Consider the following 14494-nt stretch of genomic DNA (forward strand, 5'->3'; position numbering starts at 1 on the left):
CCCCTCTTCAGGGGACAACCATACCAACTGGAGGGTTTCATGGCTGACTTGGAAATGGGAGTGGGATCAAAACCCTTGAGTCTTAATACCCATCATAGGGACCGATATCAGCTGGGCAGAATGGGGAGAAAAGAACATGAATACACAGTACCATATATCCCTGATCAATTAGGGATCATGGTTGAAAAATTTCCTAAATTACACTTCGGGGTGTCATGGTGACTCAGTGGTTTGCGGTGTTGCCTCACAGCACCAGGGGACCCAGGTTCGATCCTTGCCTCGGGTGACTGTCTGTGTGGAGTTTGCACATTCTCCCCATGTCTGCGTGGGTTTCCTCCTGGTGCAGGTTAGGTGAATTGGCCATGCTAAATTGCCCATAGTGTTCAGGGATGCATAGGATAGGTGTATTAGTCTGGGGTAAATGTAGGGGAATGGGTCTGGGTGGGTTACCCTTCAGAGGTTCGGTCTGAACTTGTTAGGCTGAAGGGCCTGTTTCCAAACTGAGGATTCTTCTTCTATTCCTCTTCTCCTGTTAAGGGTGAGGAAACCTAGAGACTCAATGGAATTGAATATTAATGAAATATGGAGAGCTGATTAAGGGAGCGACAGAAGCAGATTGGCTCACTGCTCAGTGTGGTAGAGGATATGGTCAATGACGGTCTCTGGGAGGAGTGGTGGAAGACCAGGGATTGTGATAATTCATGGTGCAGTGGGGAGAGGCTAGGTGGGACAACAATGAAACCATATGATTTGCAGGAACTCTTAGTGAAGGTACTGATGAGCCACCAGTCACAAGTTGAGGAAAAGGAAGAGGATTTCCGACAGGAGGTAATACAATTGGCACAGGAAGTGCTCCAGAACAGAGGAGCGCATCAACAGTAACATTAAAATGGTCCTGTAAAAGGAACAAGCTCAGAAATGGCAATGAAGTGTTCTCTTCCTAAGAGGCAGTAACAGGCAGGCTACACACCTCCTCATGCCAACCATACCAGTTGGTATGGTTGTCCCCTGAAGAGGGGAGATCCCAGTGGCTTTGATGAATGGATCACCCTCTGGATCAACTGAATACATTCCCCATTGTCTTCCCCTACACACAAGGGCACAGGGTCTTGCCCACTTGAGAAGACAATCAGGGCAGATTGGAGGGAGAGGTTCTCTCCCCAACTGTGGGTATGGACCTTTCCCATGTTCTGACTTCAGCTGCCTCTCAGCATCATTCCCCTAACTTTCTGAAGTCAAATATGCATTTTTTCTTTTCTCCATTTATTTGGAGTCCGGCATTCCTGCTTAAAGTGTCCCCTTTGCTACAATTGTAGCATTCCCTTCCCTTATTGGTCCAGCAGACTCAAGAGCTGAATAAACAAATTCATTATGGGAACAGTTGCGGCAAACTGTACAAACAAGCATCCTGTAACTTTGGGAAGAGGCACCAGCAAATTAAATTGGATCTGATGCCAAACAAAACACAGAAGTGGGATATTAGGGGGTCAGGTGACAGAATAGAACTATACAAGGAGAGGAGTGTTTGAGTCTTGAATAGGGGCCTGTCCACTATTATGGACAACACTAGTCCCATGATCTATGCCGTCCAACGGCCCAAGGACATCAAAATGTGGGAACAAGTTAGCAATTCCAACATAACAGGAAAGAGAAATTCAAAACAGGGAAACTAAGACAATCTTGGAATCGTATAACGAAGGACACCATATGGTGTAGAACAACATGCATTCTTATGTTGTACAGTCAGGGAAAGTAATTTCAGGGTCCAACTTGATGATTGTAAGGTGGGAAACATAGGAATTGTCTGCCCACCCCATCTCCAACACAGAAAGCTTTGGATGGTTTTAAGGCGTCTGTTAATTGGACTATGCTGGCGCCTTCAGTGGTGTTATGGGAGAGACTTGTGTAGCTGTAGCTTATGCTTGTGAGACGCCTTAAGGCACAAACAACAACAGATGAAATTTGAGCTTCTGAGCCAAGGATCATCAAGAGGGAATGAGTATGCTTCTGTTTCGTTCCATCTTTGAAGTGTCTCAGAGATTTTAAAGGGTGGAATGTGGAGATATTGACCTAAACTTTGCTGTGTTAGCTGAAATGGAATGAAATTAGAACAAAATGAGAAGGAGAAAACATGTGAAGTCTGATAACTTAATGATTCGAAAGCTCATGGGTTTTTAAAGTGTTTGTAGTTGGGTCTGAATAAATGTGTTTGTTCACATCAAGTCTTATAACTCGAGCAATAATGGAGTGAACTGTCACTGTTACTCTAGAAAAGAATGAAGTTTAGTTTAAAACAGGTACAGTAAATCAGATGTGATAATGTGGACTGTTTATCAGCTGAATTTGTGATTGCCAAAGAATTGTGCAGTGTAAAATCATTCAGTTGATTGGATAACATTAAAGTGGTGAACAGTGAACTCATGCTAAAGTTTTATGTTAAAGTTCATTAAAGGCAAGAGATGAACTTCTTTGCAAAGAGAAGTTTTAATGAGTTAATTGATTAAGCTGACATGGAAATCATGACATGTTTGTGTTGTTGGTTAGTGGTCAAACTGTTCATTTTGTGGAGACTTCATAGTGTCAAGAGTGTAAAATGTAGAGCTGCTTTATATGGAAAGAGTATTCAGTAGCTCGCCTCACAGTAAAATATTTAGCTCGCTCAGAGGAAAGTTGATTGATCAAGGACAAGAATTTGAGGCAGAGTAGGCTGATCACCTATTCTGGTCTGTTTTTCGGACAAGTCAGTTTAAAGGGGTTCACCTGTAAACACGTGTAAGAATGTAGTCGCATTTTATTTGTAGCACACTATGCTTTAATAAAGAACATTGGTGTAACAACTGTCTTGGATTGTTGATATCCTAATTAAACCCAAAGGACCATGGAAAGTGGGATTAAAATTCTGCGGCATCAGTATGGGTATCCAGCACCCTGCCTGTGTCTGGGTTATGAGCGTGGTGTGTGTGTGTGTGTCTGTCTGTGTCTGGGTTATGAGCGGTGTGTGTGTGTGTGTGTGTGTGTGTGTGTGTGTGTGTGTGTGTGTGTGTGTGTGTGTGTGTGTGTGTGTGTGTGTGTGTCTGGGTATCCAGCACCCTGCCTGTGTCTGGGTTATGAGCGCGGTGTGTGTGTGTGTGTGTGTGTGTCTGTCTGTGTCTGGGTATCCAGCACCCTGCCTGTGTCTGGGTTATGAGCACGGTGCGTGTGTGTGTGTGTTTCTGGGTATCCAGCACCCTGCCTGTGTCTGGGTTATGAGCGCGGTATGTGTGTGTGTGTGTGTGTGTCTGTCTGTCTGTCTGTGTCTGGGTATCCAGCACCCTGCCTGTGTCTGGGTTATGAGCGTGGTGCATGTGTGTGTGTCTGTCTGTGTCTGGGTTATGAGTGCGGTGTGTGTGTGTGTGTGTGTGTGTGTGTTTCTGGGTTTCCAGCATCCTGCCTGTGTCTGGATTATAAATCCATACTGTGTGTATGTGTCTGGGTTTCCAGTGCTCTATGTATCAGTTGCTGTGATACTCACTGCAGCAGAAAGATTGCTTCCTGCATCGCCTCCTGCATCAGAATGCTGCTTCTTTCCCCATCCTTCCTGCGCCGTTCCTCCATCTCCTCCTTCTCTCTCTCCTCTTTAATCTGCTTTAGCCTCAGGTATTCCATTCTCTGTGGTTCATTCATTGTCTTCAGAAGCTCTTCCTCTTCTTCCTGCTCTTTCTGCCGCTCTCTCTGAAGTCTCTTCTCCTCCTCTGGTGCAGCAAGGTGAGAAACACAGACACTTCACTTACTGTGCATGCACTGGCCTCACTCTCATGTCTTTATCTCTGAATTTATTCCCACATCTCTTCATCACTCACACGAAATTTCTGAAAAGCACCAAGTGTCCTCCTGAACCACCCCATGGGACAAGTCAGCATTGGCTTTGTAAATCACGGCACAGCCTCATCCCACACACCATGACTCCTGCCTATCTTAAGGGAATGATTCCCTCCCGTCTGGCACTGTACAGCCCATGGCACATTGAAATAAGAGTAGACCATTCAGCCCATCAGTCCTGCTTTGCCATTCAGTTACCGTCTACCGTAATAGTCGATCTCGTGTAAAAGTCAACCCCCTATTCTTTTGCCCACAAAATCTGGAATTTTCCATATATCTCATAAAAGTCACCCTTAGTTCTTCACAGATAACAGACCAACATTTATGAGTCAGTGTGCTGATTGTCCTGCACCAATCTGGGTCTTCAGAATTACCACAATTCACTGGTTTTTTTCTGTATTTGTTTAGAGATCAGTTGGACATCAGCTAATGATATGATATGAATTTTGACAGGCCTGAGTTTCAGCCCCTCAAAAATAGTATCCATGTAATAGTCAACCTCATAAATTTAACCTTAAAAAGTTGTCAAAAAAATGTGATGATTACTCGAGTATATACGGTAGATCACATCTACTCAAATCCTACTTTGCTGCACTATCTTTATATCCCTGCAGTCATTGGTCTTCAGAAACCTGGCAATTTCTGTCTTGAACCTGCTCAATGATTGTTTGAGTTTCCACAGCCCTCTGGGGTAGAGAATTCCAAAGATTCAAAACCGTCTGAGTGAAGAAATCCTAGAATTCCCTAACAGTACTGTGTATGTTTCCTACTTACAACAAGTGGACTGCAGCGGTTCAAACAGACAGCTCAGCAGTACCTTGTCCAGGGCAGCTAGAGATAGACAATAAATGCTGGCCAAGTCAGAGATGTGAACATCCCATGAGCGCATTTTTATAAAAAAACAAATCTGCATGTCGGTCACCCCCATCCACCCACCTGCTCTCTCTGCCAAGTTCCTCTCTTTCCTCTGTTGCATTTCCTGCACTTTCCTACGATATTCCTCCTGCTGCCTTTGTTCCCGTCGTTGTGATTGCTGCTCCTGTTGTTGCCGGTTCTGCTCAGCCTCCCGCTGCTGCAATATCGCGCGCTCGCGTTGTTGCCTTTGGTTCCTGTAAATCACAAGCAAAGTCCGTCACCGGGGTAACACTGCAGGCTGGATGTCAGAGGTGGTGGTTAGCGGTCTTGCATGTTCCTGGGCCTGTATCCATTTTCTCCTTACAATCCTCAAGGAATGTAGTGCATTCTCCATGGCAATACCTTGACTAATCAAGGCTAATTAGGGTGGCATGGTGGCACAGTGGTTTGCACGTCTGCCTCACAGCACAAGAGACCCAGGTTCAGTTCCCACCTCAGGCGACTGACTGTGTGGAGTTTGCGCATTCTCCCCAGGTCTGTATGGGTTTCCTCCGGGTGCTCTGGTTTCCTCCCACAGTCCAAAGATGTGCAGGTCAGGGGAATTGGCCACGCTAAATTGCCCATAGTGTTTAGGTGAAGTGGTAAATGTAGGGGTATGGGTCTGGGTGGGATGCTCTTCAGAGGGTCGGTGTGGACTTGTTGGGCCGAAGGGCCTGTTTCCACACTGTAAGAAATCTAAATCAGAGCTGACTTGCTAACCAATCTGCACCCTTTATTCCCATAATATAAATTATTGCTGCCTTTGAAATTGTGCATTCTTGCATGTGTCCTTGTATGAGGGTAAACACTCTTGCAGCAATAACAGTGCAAGGTGCCAATTATACAGAGAGTTATAAAGAACCCAGACTTACAGCCAGTACTCCAGATAGTCTCTGCAGAGTTCCAGGTATTGCCAGGATTGTGGAAAAGGGCCAACAAACTAGTACTGAGCTCTGAACTCTGAGAATGGAGTGGGCTGACGATTTTGGGGTTGGGTGAGATTCTCTCTAACCCCAGGCACCTGCTATGCCCTGAACACCCTGGGCAGGTGTCCTTGACTGAGAATACTGCTGCACAAAACCCATAGGAGATGGATTTTTAAACCCTTGCTTCCCCCCCCCCCTGCCCCCGGTCGCCAGCTCCTGCTACCTGATCTCCTGTTCTTTCTGTCTCTGATCATTGTCCAGTTCCTGCTGAATTCGCCGCTCCACCTCTCGCTGTCTCTGCTCACTGTGCTCCTCTTGGCTCTGGGGCCAATCTCCACCCTCCATCAGGCTGCTGCTCCCTGACCTCCTGAGGGACCTTGAGCCTGGTAAATGTGTAGTCCCCTGTGGGTAGCCCGGATTCTCCTAATCAGATACAAAGACAGTTAGAGCATGCCGGAGCAGAGGCTTTCTCTGTAAAAAGGCCCCTGCTGGATTTTACCTCAGTTGTGAGGGAGAGTTGGCTTTTGGCCTGTTATGGAACCTGAGATTGATCCCTGGGGCATCTGGGTAAGCAGGCTGATTTGTGTGATGGCACAAGGACACTTCTCCCACTTTACTGTGACGAGTGCTGACAGTTCACCTCAACAGCAACAACTTGATTTATAAAGCACTGTCACAGAATTGTAATGAAACAAAAGTTGACATTGAGCCACATGAGTTACCAGATTGGCAAAGATGGAGGAAAGGGAGAACAAGGGAGATGTCGGAAGGATATTGCAAAACTTAGGAGCCCAGGCAGCTGAAGACTTTGCTGCCAACCTAAGAGGGATTAGAATCAGGGATGCTGCAAGAGGCCAGAATTGGATGACTACAGATTTTGCAGAGGACATGGAGGAATTTGATAACAAGGATGAGAACTTTTCAATGGAAGTATTGTTGACCAGAGGCCGGTGAGCACAGGGAAGGTAGGGGACCAGGACCTGTTGCAAGTTAAGAAGGGCCTCAAGTTTATGGAGACTAGAATGTTGGAGGCCTACCAGAAAAGTACTCAGACAGTCGCATCTAGAGTTAATTAAAGGTATAGGTGAGGGTTTCTGCAGTCGATGGGCTGAGGCAGGAGTGGAGCCAGATGATGTTAAAGGTGGGGGGAGGGGTGGGGTTTGGTAAATGCCAGTGGCCAACTCCTTCCCTGGATATGTCTTTTCCTTTGACCAGCTGTCTGACCTATTTCCAGTGTCACTTACTCTGAAAGGCTCTCTGTACATCACCTGATCCTTCTCTGGATCTCTCATTGTGGTGTTGTTGTATTGGGAGTTGGGATCCTGGCCAGCAGTAAAGGCAGTGAGTGTTGACCCTGATGTTGGAGTGTTCCTCGTCCTGGTTGAGTGCAGGGGTCCACCTTCCTCAGAGCTCTGCTCTGCATCCTCCTCCCCACCATCGCCTCTCACCGTTTTCCTTGTCACCGGTTTGGAAGATTCCTTCTGCTTCGTTTGGGACGGGTGTCGTTGCTGGGGTTGCCGTGCTCTCATCTCCCTGGGCCTCCCTATACAAGCAAATGGAGGGAGGATTTCGTTTACTTGTCAACTTTGGGATGGCCTTCTCATTCGCTTGCATCTGGATAAGATGGTGATCGGCAATCGAGAAGGGGTTTAGCCCTGACGGGGGGGGTCAGTAGCACCAGTTTGACCACAGGGACATCAACAGGATTCACGGTATGAACCGGATCACACCATTGTGACCTGGGAACAAGATGCTGAGCTTTGAGACGAGGGATTTGGGAATGGGGTGTAAACGTTGGTGCTGCATCTATCTAAAGAGAGAGAGAACCTGCACAGGTACTGCCTTTGCTGTTTGAATTTGTGTATCGCTGGACATCAGAGTGCATCTGGGAAAACTAACAAACAGTGAAATTCACAACTAATCTTGGAGGAACTGTTGGGCGAAGTTCACAGCACAGAATCAGATAATTAATTGTTGTTTTAAGTCTATCCAAGAGAAAGGCTGCAGTAGTGAGTATAGTGGGTTCTTTCTTGATTATATGTTTTTGGAGATAAGTCTCTTGATTAAACTTAAAATATAAGCCTTAGCTATTAATTTAACATTGGGCAGTGTTTGTAGAGGAATAAGACAGTGTTATTTTCTGGGGCTGTAGATTGTGAAGGAGCAAAAAATGGCCTTTACAGTGATATGTACTTCTTGTCAGATGTGGGAGCTTAAAGAGAATTTAAGGGTTACTGCAGATTATATCTGCCATAAATGCTGTTGGATGCGAATCTTATCAGATCGAGTGGATCGGTTCGAGAGACAGATAGAAGCGATGAGGAATTTGCAACAGCAACAGTATGTGATGGATGGCAGTTATAGGAAGGGGGGAAAGTCTCAGATACAGTCACATAGATGGGTTAACTCCAGGAAGGGTGAGAGAGGTAGGCACCGAGGGCAGGAGTCTGTTGTGGATATACCCATTTTAAACAGATATGCTGTTTTGGAAAATGTAGGGGGTGATGGATTCTCAGGGGAACATAGCACGAACAGCCAAGTTTCTGGTATTGAGACTGGCTCTAATGCATGAGGGGTATGTTGGCTTCCAAGAGATCAATTGTGTTGGGGGATTCTGTAGTCCGAGGTACAGACAGACGTTTCTGTGGCCAGCAGAGAAAAAGCAGAATGGTGTGTTGTTTCCCTGGTGCCAGGATCAAGGATGTCTCAGAGAGGGTGCAGAATGTTCTCATGGGGGAGAGGGGCCAATAGGAGGTCATTGTCCACATTGGAGCCAATGATATAGGAAGGGAAAAGGTTGAGATTCTGAAGGGAGATTACAGAGAGTTAAGCAGAAATTTAAAAAGGAGGCCCTCAAGGGTAGTAATATCTGGATTACTCCCAGTGCTACAAACTATTGAGGGCAGGAACAGGAGGATAGAGCAGATGAATGCATGGCTGAGGAGCTGGTGTATGGGAGATGGATTCACATTTTTGGATCATTGGAATCTCTTTTGGGGTAGAAGTGACCTGTACAAGAAGGACGGATTGCACCTAAATTGGAAGGAGACTGATATACTGGCAGGGAGATTTGCTGGAACAGCTTGGGAAGATTTAAACTAGTAAGGTGAGGGGGGTGGGACCCAGGGAGATAATGAGGAAAGAGATTGATCTGAGATGGGTACAGCTGAGAACAGAAGTGAGTCAAACAGTCAGGGACAAGGTAGGACTAATAAATTAAACTGCATTCATTTCAATGCAAGGGGCCTAACAGGGAAGGCAGATGAACTCAGGGTATGGTGAGGAACATGGGACTGGGATATCATAGCAATTACAGAAACATGGCTCAGGGATGGGCAGGACTGGCAGCTTAATGTTCCAGGATACAAATGCTACAGGAAGGGTAGAAAGGGAGGCAAGAGAGGAGGGGGAGTGGCATTTTTGATAAGGGATAGCATTACAGCTGTGCTGAGGGAGGATATTCCCGGAAATACATCCAGGGAAGTTATTTGGGTGGAACTGAGAAATAAGAAAGGGATGATAACCTTATTGGGATTGTATTATAGACCCTAATAGCCAGAGGGAAATCGAGAAACAAACTTGTAAGGAGATCTCAGCTATCTGTAAGAATAATAGGGTGGTTATGGTAGGGGTTTTAACTTTCCATCGACTAGAATTGCCACAGTGTTAAAGGTTTAGATGGAGAGGAATTTGTTAAGTGTGTACAAGACAATTTTCTGATTCAGTATGTGGATGTACCTACTAGAGAAGGTGCAAAACTTGACCTACTCTTGGGAAATAAGGCAGGGCAGGTGACTGAGGTGTCAGTGGGGGAGCACTTTGGGGCCAGCGACCATAATTCTATTCGTTTTAAAATAGTGATGGAAAAGGATAGACCAGATCTAAAAGTTGAAGTTCTAAATTGGAGAAAGGCCAATTTTGATGGTATTAGGCAAGAACTTTCGAAAGCTGATTGGAGGCAGATGTTCGCAGGTAAAGGGACGGCTGGAAAATGGGAAGCCTTCAGAAATGAGATAACAAGAATCCAGAGAAAGTATATTCCTGTCAGGGTGAAAGGGAAGGCTGGTAGGTATAGGGCATGCTGGATGACTAAAGAAATTGAGGGTTTGGTTAAGAGAAAGAAGGAAGCATATGTCAGGTACAGACAGGATAGATCGAGTGAATCCTTAGAGTATAAAGGAAGTAGGAGTACTTAAGAGGGAAATCAGGAGGGCAAAACGGTGACATGTGATAGATTTGGCAAATAGAATTAAGGAGAATCCAAAGGGTTTTTACAAATATACTAAAGACAAAAGGGTAACTAGGGAGAGAATAGGGCCCCTCAAATATCAGCAAGGCGGCCTTTGTGTGGAGCCACAGAAAATGGGGGAGATATTAAATGAATATTTTGCATCAGTATTTACTGTGGAAAAGGATATGGAAGATATAGACTGTAGGGAAATAGATGGTGACAACTTGCAAAATGTCCAGATTACAGAGGAGGAAGTGCTGGATGTCTTGAAACGGTTAAAGGTGGATAAATCCCCAGGACCTGATCAGGTGTACCCTAGAACTCTGGGAAGCTAGAGAAGTGATTGCTGGGCCTCTTGCTGAGATATTTGTATCATTGATAGTCACAGGTGAGGTGCTGGAAGACTGGAGGTTGGCAAACGTGGTGCCACTGTTTAAGAAGGGCGGTAAAGACAAGCCAGGGAACTATAGACCGGTGAGCCTGACGTCGGTGGTGGGCAAGTTGTTGGAGGGAATCTTGAGGGACAGGATGTACATGTATTTGGAAAGGCAAGGACTGATTAGGGATAGTCAACATGGCTTTGTGCGTGGGAAATCATGTCTCACAAACTTGATTGAGTTTTTTGAAGAAGTAACAAAGAAGATTGATGAGGGCAGAGCAGTAGAAGTGATCTATATGGACTTCAGTAAGGCGTCGACAAGGTTCTCCATGGGAGACTGATTAGCAAGGTTAGATCTCATGGAATACAGGGAGAACTAGCCATTTGGATACAGAACTGGCTCAAAGGTAGAAGACAGAGGGTGGTGGTGGAGGTTTATTTTTCAGACTGGAGGCCTGTGACCAGTGGAGTGCCACAAGGATCGGTGTTGGGCCCTCTACTTTTTGTCATTTACATAAATGATTTGGATGCGAGCATAAGAGGTACAGTTAGTAAGTTTGCCGATGACACCAAAATTGGAGGTGTAGTGGACAGCGAAGAGGGTTACCTCAGATTACAACAGGATCTTGACCAGATGGGCCAATGGGCTGAGAAGTGGCAGATGGAGTTTAGCTCAGATAAATGCGAGGTGCTGCATTTTGGGAAAGCAAATCTTAGTAGGTCTTATATACTTAATGGTAAGGTCCTAGGGAGTGTTGCTGAACAAAGAGACCTTGGAGAGCAGGTTCATAGCTCCTAGAAAGTGGAGTCACAGGTAGAGAGGATAGTGAAGAAGGCGTTTGGTATGCTTTCCTTTATTGGTCAGAGTATTGAGTACAGGAGTTGGGAGGTCATGTTGCAGCTGTACAGGACATTGGTTAGGCCACTGTTGGAATATTGCGTGCATTTCTGGTCTCCTTCCTATTGGAAAGATGTTGTGAAACTTGAAAGGGTTCAGAACAGATTTACAAGGATGTTGCCAGAGTTGGAGGGTTTGAGCTACAGGGAGAGGCTGAACAGGCTGGGGCTGTTTTCCCTGGAGCGTTGGAGGCTGAGGGGTGACCTTATAGAAGTTTACAAAATTATGAGGGGCATGGAGAGGGTAAATAGACAAAGTCTTTTCCTTGGGGTCAGGGAGTCCAAAACTAGAGGGCATAGGTTTAGGATGAGAGGGGAAAGATATAAAAGAGACCTAAGGGGCAACTTTTCACGCAGAGGGTGGTACGTGTATGGATTGCAACATTTAAGAGGCATTTGGATGGGTATATGAATACGAAGGGTTTGGAGGGATATGGGCTGGGTGCTGGTAGGTGGGACTAGATTGGGTTGGGACATCTGGTCGGCATGGACAGGTTGGGCCAAAGGGTCTGTTTCCATGCTGTACATCTCTGTGACTCTATGAGTCTATGGCTGGCAGCTCACGTCCCAGCAGCGCCACCAGGAGCTGTGACCATCCTTGGGATGGCAGGCAGAAGGGGACAATATGGAACTGGAATTTCAGGTCAGCCCAGGAATTCACGAGGTGAGCTCCAGGGAGGATGGGAAAAGGTAATCAGGACTGACGGAGCAGGGCAGGGTTGGAGGATAAACGCAGGAGGGAAAAGAGAACTTCAGGAGCAGTCCTCTGCTGTCCAACCAACGCCACCTCACCTTAGACCAGTTCAGGTTTCACCTGATAGGCCTCACACTTGGCTTTGGGCAGTTTACAGAGAGAATATGGACAAGAGTGAAAAGTCCCCCAACTCCACCCCTGTCATCAAAATACCCATTTGGGGAGTGAGAGTGAGCAGGGAGGTAGCTGACTCAGCACTGCCGCACATTAACCACCATGCCCCTACCACACCACCCCCCCCCCCACCCCCCCACCCCCAACCCGCTTTCCTCCCCTTGTCCCAGTTCGGTGTAAAGTTCAGCTCACCTACAACAAACTCAGCGCGTCCCTTGTTCCTGTTGCTTTCATTGTTCGGACCCAGTGAACCCCTTGGGCCTGGCTGGCCTTTTGGCCCGGATTCCTGGTCTCCATCCGTCAGCTTCCGTGCCTCTGACAGTTTGTTCAGCCCCAGTGACCTCCTCGGGCCTGGTGGTTTGTTCAGGGCTGCTCCATAATTTGATTCCCGTGAGCTCCTCAGCTCTTCAGAGCCACTGGGCATCGCATCACTGTCCTCAGCATTTGGATCCTGGTTGGGACTGTTCTGCCCTCTATTTCTTTTGCTCTTTTTCTTCTGCGGAGAGAACATACGTTTACAAATTGCACCTCAGGCTGAATGGCTACACTTCTAATCCCAGGACTGAGGCCAGTCAACATTCCCAATCCCAGAACTTATCACAGTCACACTCAGAATGGCTGTAGCCCAGAAATTACCTATACTCAAACCATAGCTCATACTGCTGTTTGTGTATCTGAAAGTTTCATCGAATCAGCTCCAAACTATCAACCTTAAAAAACCCTCCTCTAACTTCTATCAAAATTATTTGCAGACAATGGTTTCACACCATCTTTTAATGTCCTTATAATTCTTCTCCTTGGCTGTTTGTAACAACAGCTGAAAGATTGAGCTTTAATTATAGGGATACTCCAGAATGATCCAGTTCCCAGTCCCCCAGAGCCCTGGCCCCCAGTTCCATCTACACCCTGAACCCATTCAGGCCTTACATCAAAGCTAAACCCTTCAGGTTGAGATGGAGAGGAGTTCCACTCTGACTAACTCACGGCCTTGATTCCAGTGTTTCCTTTGCCTTGTTGGTTCCATAATTCAGCCTCTTGGTCTTCAGCATCTGTCCCAGAATCCACTGCAACCACATGGTCATCCTTTAACAGAAGCCGACTCCTCCTATGGCGACTAGGGGAACGTCCATCGTCACTGCACAGAACAGAGCATGCCCCATGGTTATACGTGGAGCAGGGAGGAGGGGCTGTGGGGGCACAGGGAATCAATAGACAATCCCATGCCTTTCATGGGAGGCTAAGACCCGAACCAGAGCTGGGCCACATGAAGAGGGGAAATCTCCTCCGTGGAACAGCAGTCTACCCCACCTTTACCAGGCCAAGCACAGGGCGGGAAGCGGGCATTCTCTGATATTGGGGCTGTTTTGGTGGGAGAAATCTCCTCAGGCAAGATCCCTTTCCCCAGCACTCAGCACTCCGTACTATAAAGTGGGAGAATACAGCGATACCTGCACTCCGAGAATGATGTACGTGCGGGAAGGCCATTCAGCCCCTTGGGTCACTGCAGCTCTTTGAAAGAACAATGCAATTAATTGTGCTTCCCTCTGCTCACTGCCACAGCCTGGATAAATCATTCCCCTCAAATTACAATATTTAAAAGGCATCTGGATGGGTATATGAATAGGAAGGGTTTCGAGAGATGTGGGCCAAACGCTAGCAAATGGGACTAGATTAATTTCAGATATCTGGTCGGTATGGATGAGTTGGACTGAAGGGTCTGTTTCCGTGCTGTACAACTCTATGATTCTAATCATCCAATTTCCCTTTGGAAGTTATGGCTGGATCACCTGATCAGATCAGAATGTTCCAGATCACAGCAACTCTGAGTAAGTAAGAATTAGCCTTCGGGAGATGTGAGTTGAAGCCCCACCTGCTCCAGAGGCGTGTCATAGCATCTCTGAACAAGTGGATTCAAAAATATCTGAAAGGAAAACTCTCATCATCTGCCCTTTGGCTCTTTTGCCAACCCTTTTAAATCCTGGTACCGCTGACCTTCCAGCTCGGAGAACCCTCTCTACTATTTTCTCACAAATTCAGTAACACTCACACTGTGTGCAGACCACACATTGCCTCCAGCTCGTCAGTTGCTGATAGGCTGCTGGGTTCTGGCTCGGACCAGCCTGACAGGGAAGGGATCGCTGCTGAGTTTTCATAGCCGGAACCTGAGAACAGAGTACAGCAGAGTTGGTGAGAAAGGCCCTGCTCTGGTAACACATTACATTCTATGGAACAAGTCTGACACAGGGCTGGATTATTGTCTCCAAATGGAGGCAGAGTTGGGTGGTCCGTCACGTTTCAGGAGGACAAACCAATTTCTGCTGCTTTCCTGATACCACACGATCTTTGCCTGACCTTCTCAAACACTCCAGGGGCAGGTATAGAATGGGTTTAGATATAGAGTCAATCCTGCTCTTCCTTTTTAAAACTAAAATTAAAGCTCC

At 46.5% G+C, this 14494-nt stretch overlaps 1 protein-coding gene across 3 annotated transcripts in view; it reads right to left on the reverse strand.

Moving 5' to 3' along the window:
- LOC140481866 (uncharacterized) overlaps nucleotides 1–14494 on the reverse strand; it is a 61355-nt gene that overhangs the window by 3403 nt on the left and 43458 nt on the right. For all 3 annotated transcript variants that reach the window (XM_072578447.1, XM_072578448.1, XM_072578446.1), the window contains 7 exons: nucleotides 14101–14215; nucleotides 13038–13188; nucleotides 12246–12549; nucleotides 6947–7221; nucleotides 5902–6101; nucleotides 4795–4967; nucleotides 3512–3731 (listed from right to left, as the gene is read on the reverse strand). In XM_072578447.1, the coding sequence (XP_072434548.1) occupies nucleotides 3512–3731; nucleotides 4795–4967; nucleotides 5902–6101; nucleotides 6947–7221; nucleotides 12246–12549; nucleotides 13038–13188; nucleotides 14101–14215 (1438 nt within the window). The remainder of the gene's footprint in view (nucleotides 1–3511; nucleotides 3732–4794; nucleotides 4968–5901; nucleotides 6102–6946; nucleotides 7222–12245; nucleotides 12550–13037; nucleotides 13189–14100; nucleotides 14216–14494) is intronic.

This window comes from Chiloscyllium punctatum, chromosome 10, assembly GCF_047496795.1.
Source record: "Chiloscyllium punctatum isolate Juve2018m chromosome 10, sChiPun1.3, whole genome shotgun sequence".
Taxonomy (NCBI): Eukaryota; Metazoa; Chordata; class Chondrichthyes; order Orectolobiformes; family Hemiscylliidae; genus Chiloscyllium; species Chiloscyllium punctatum.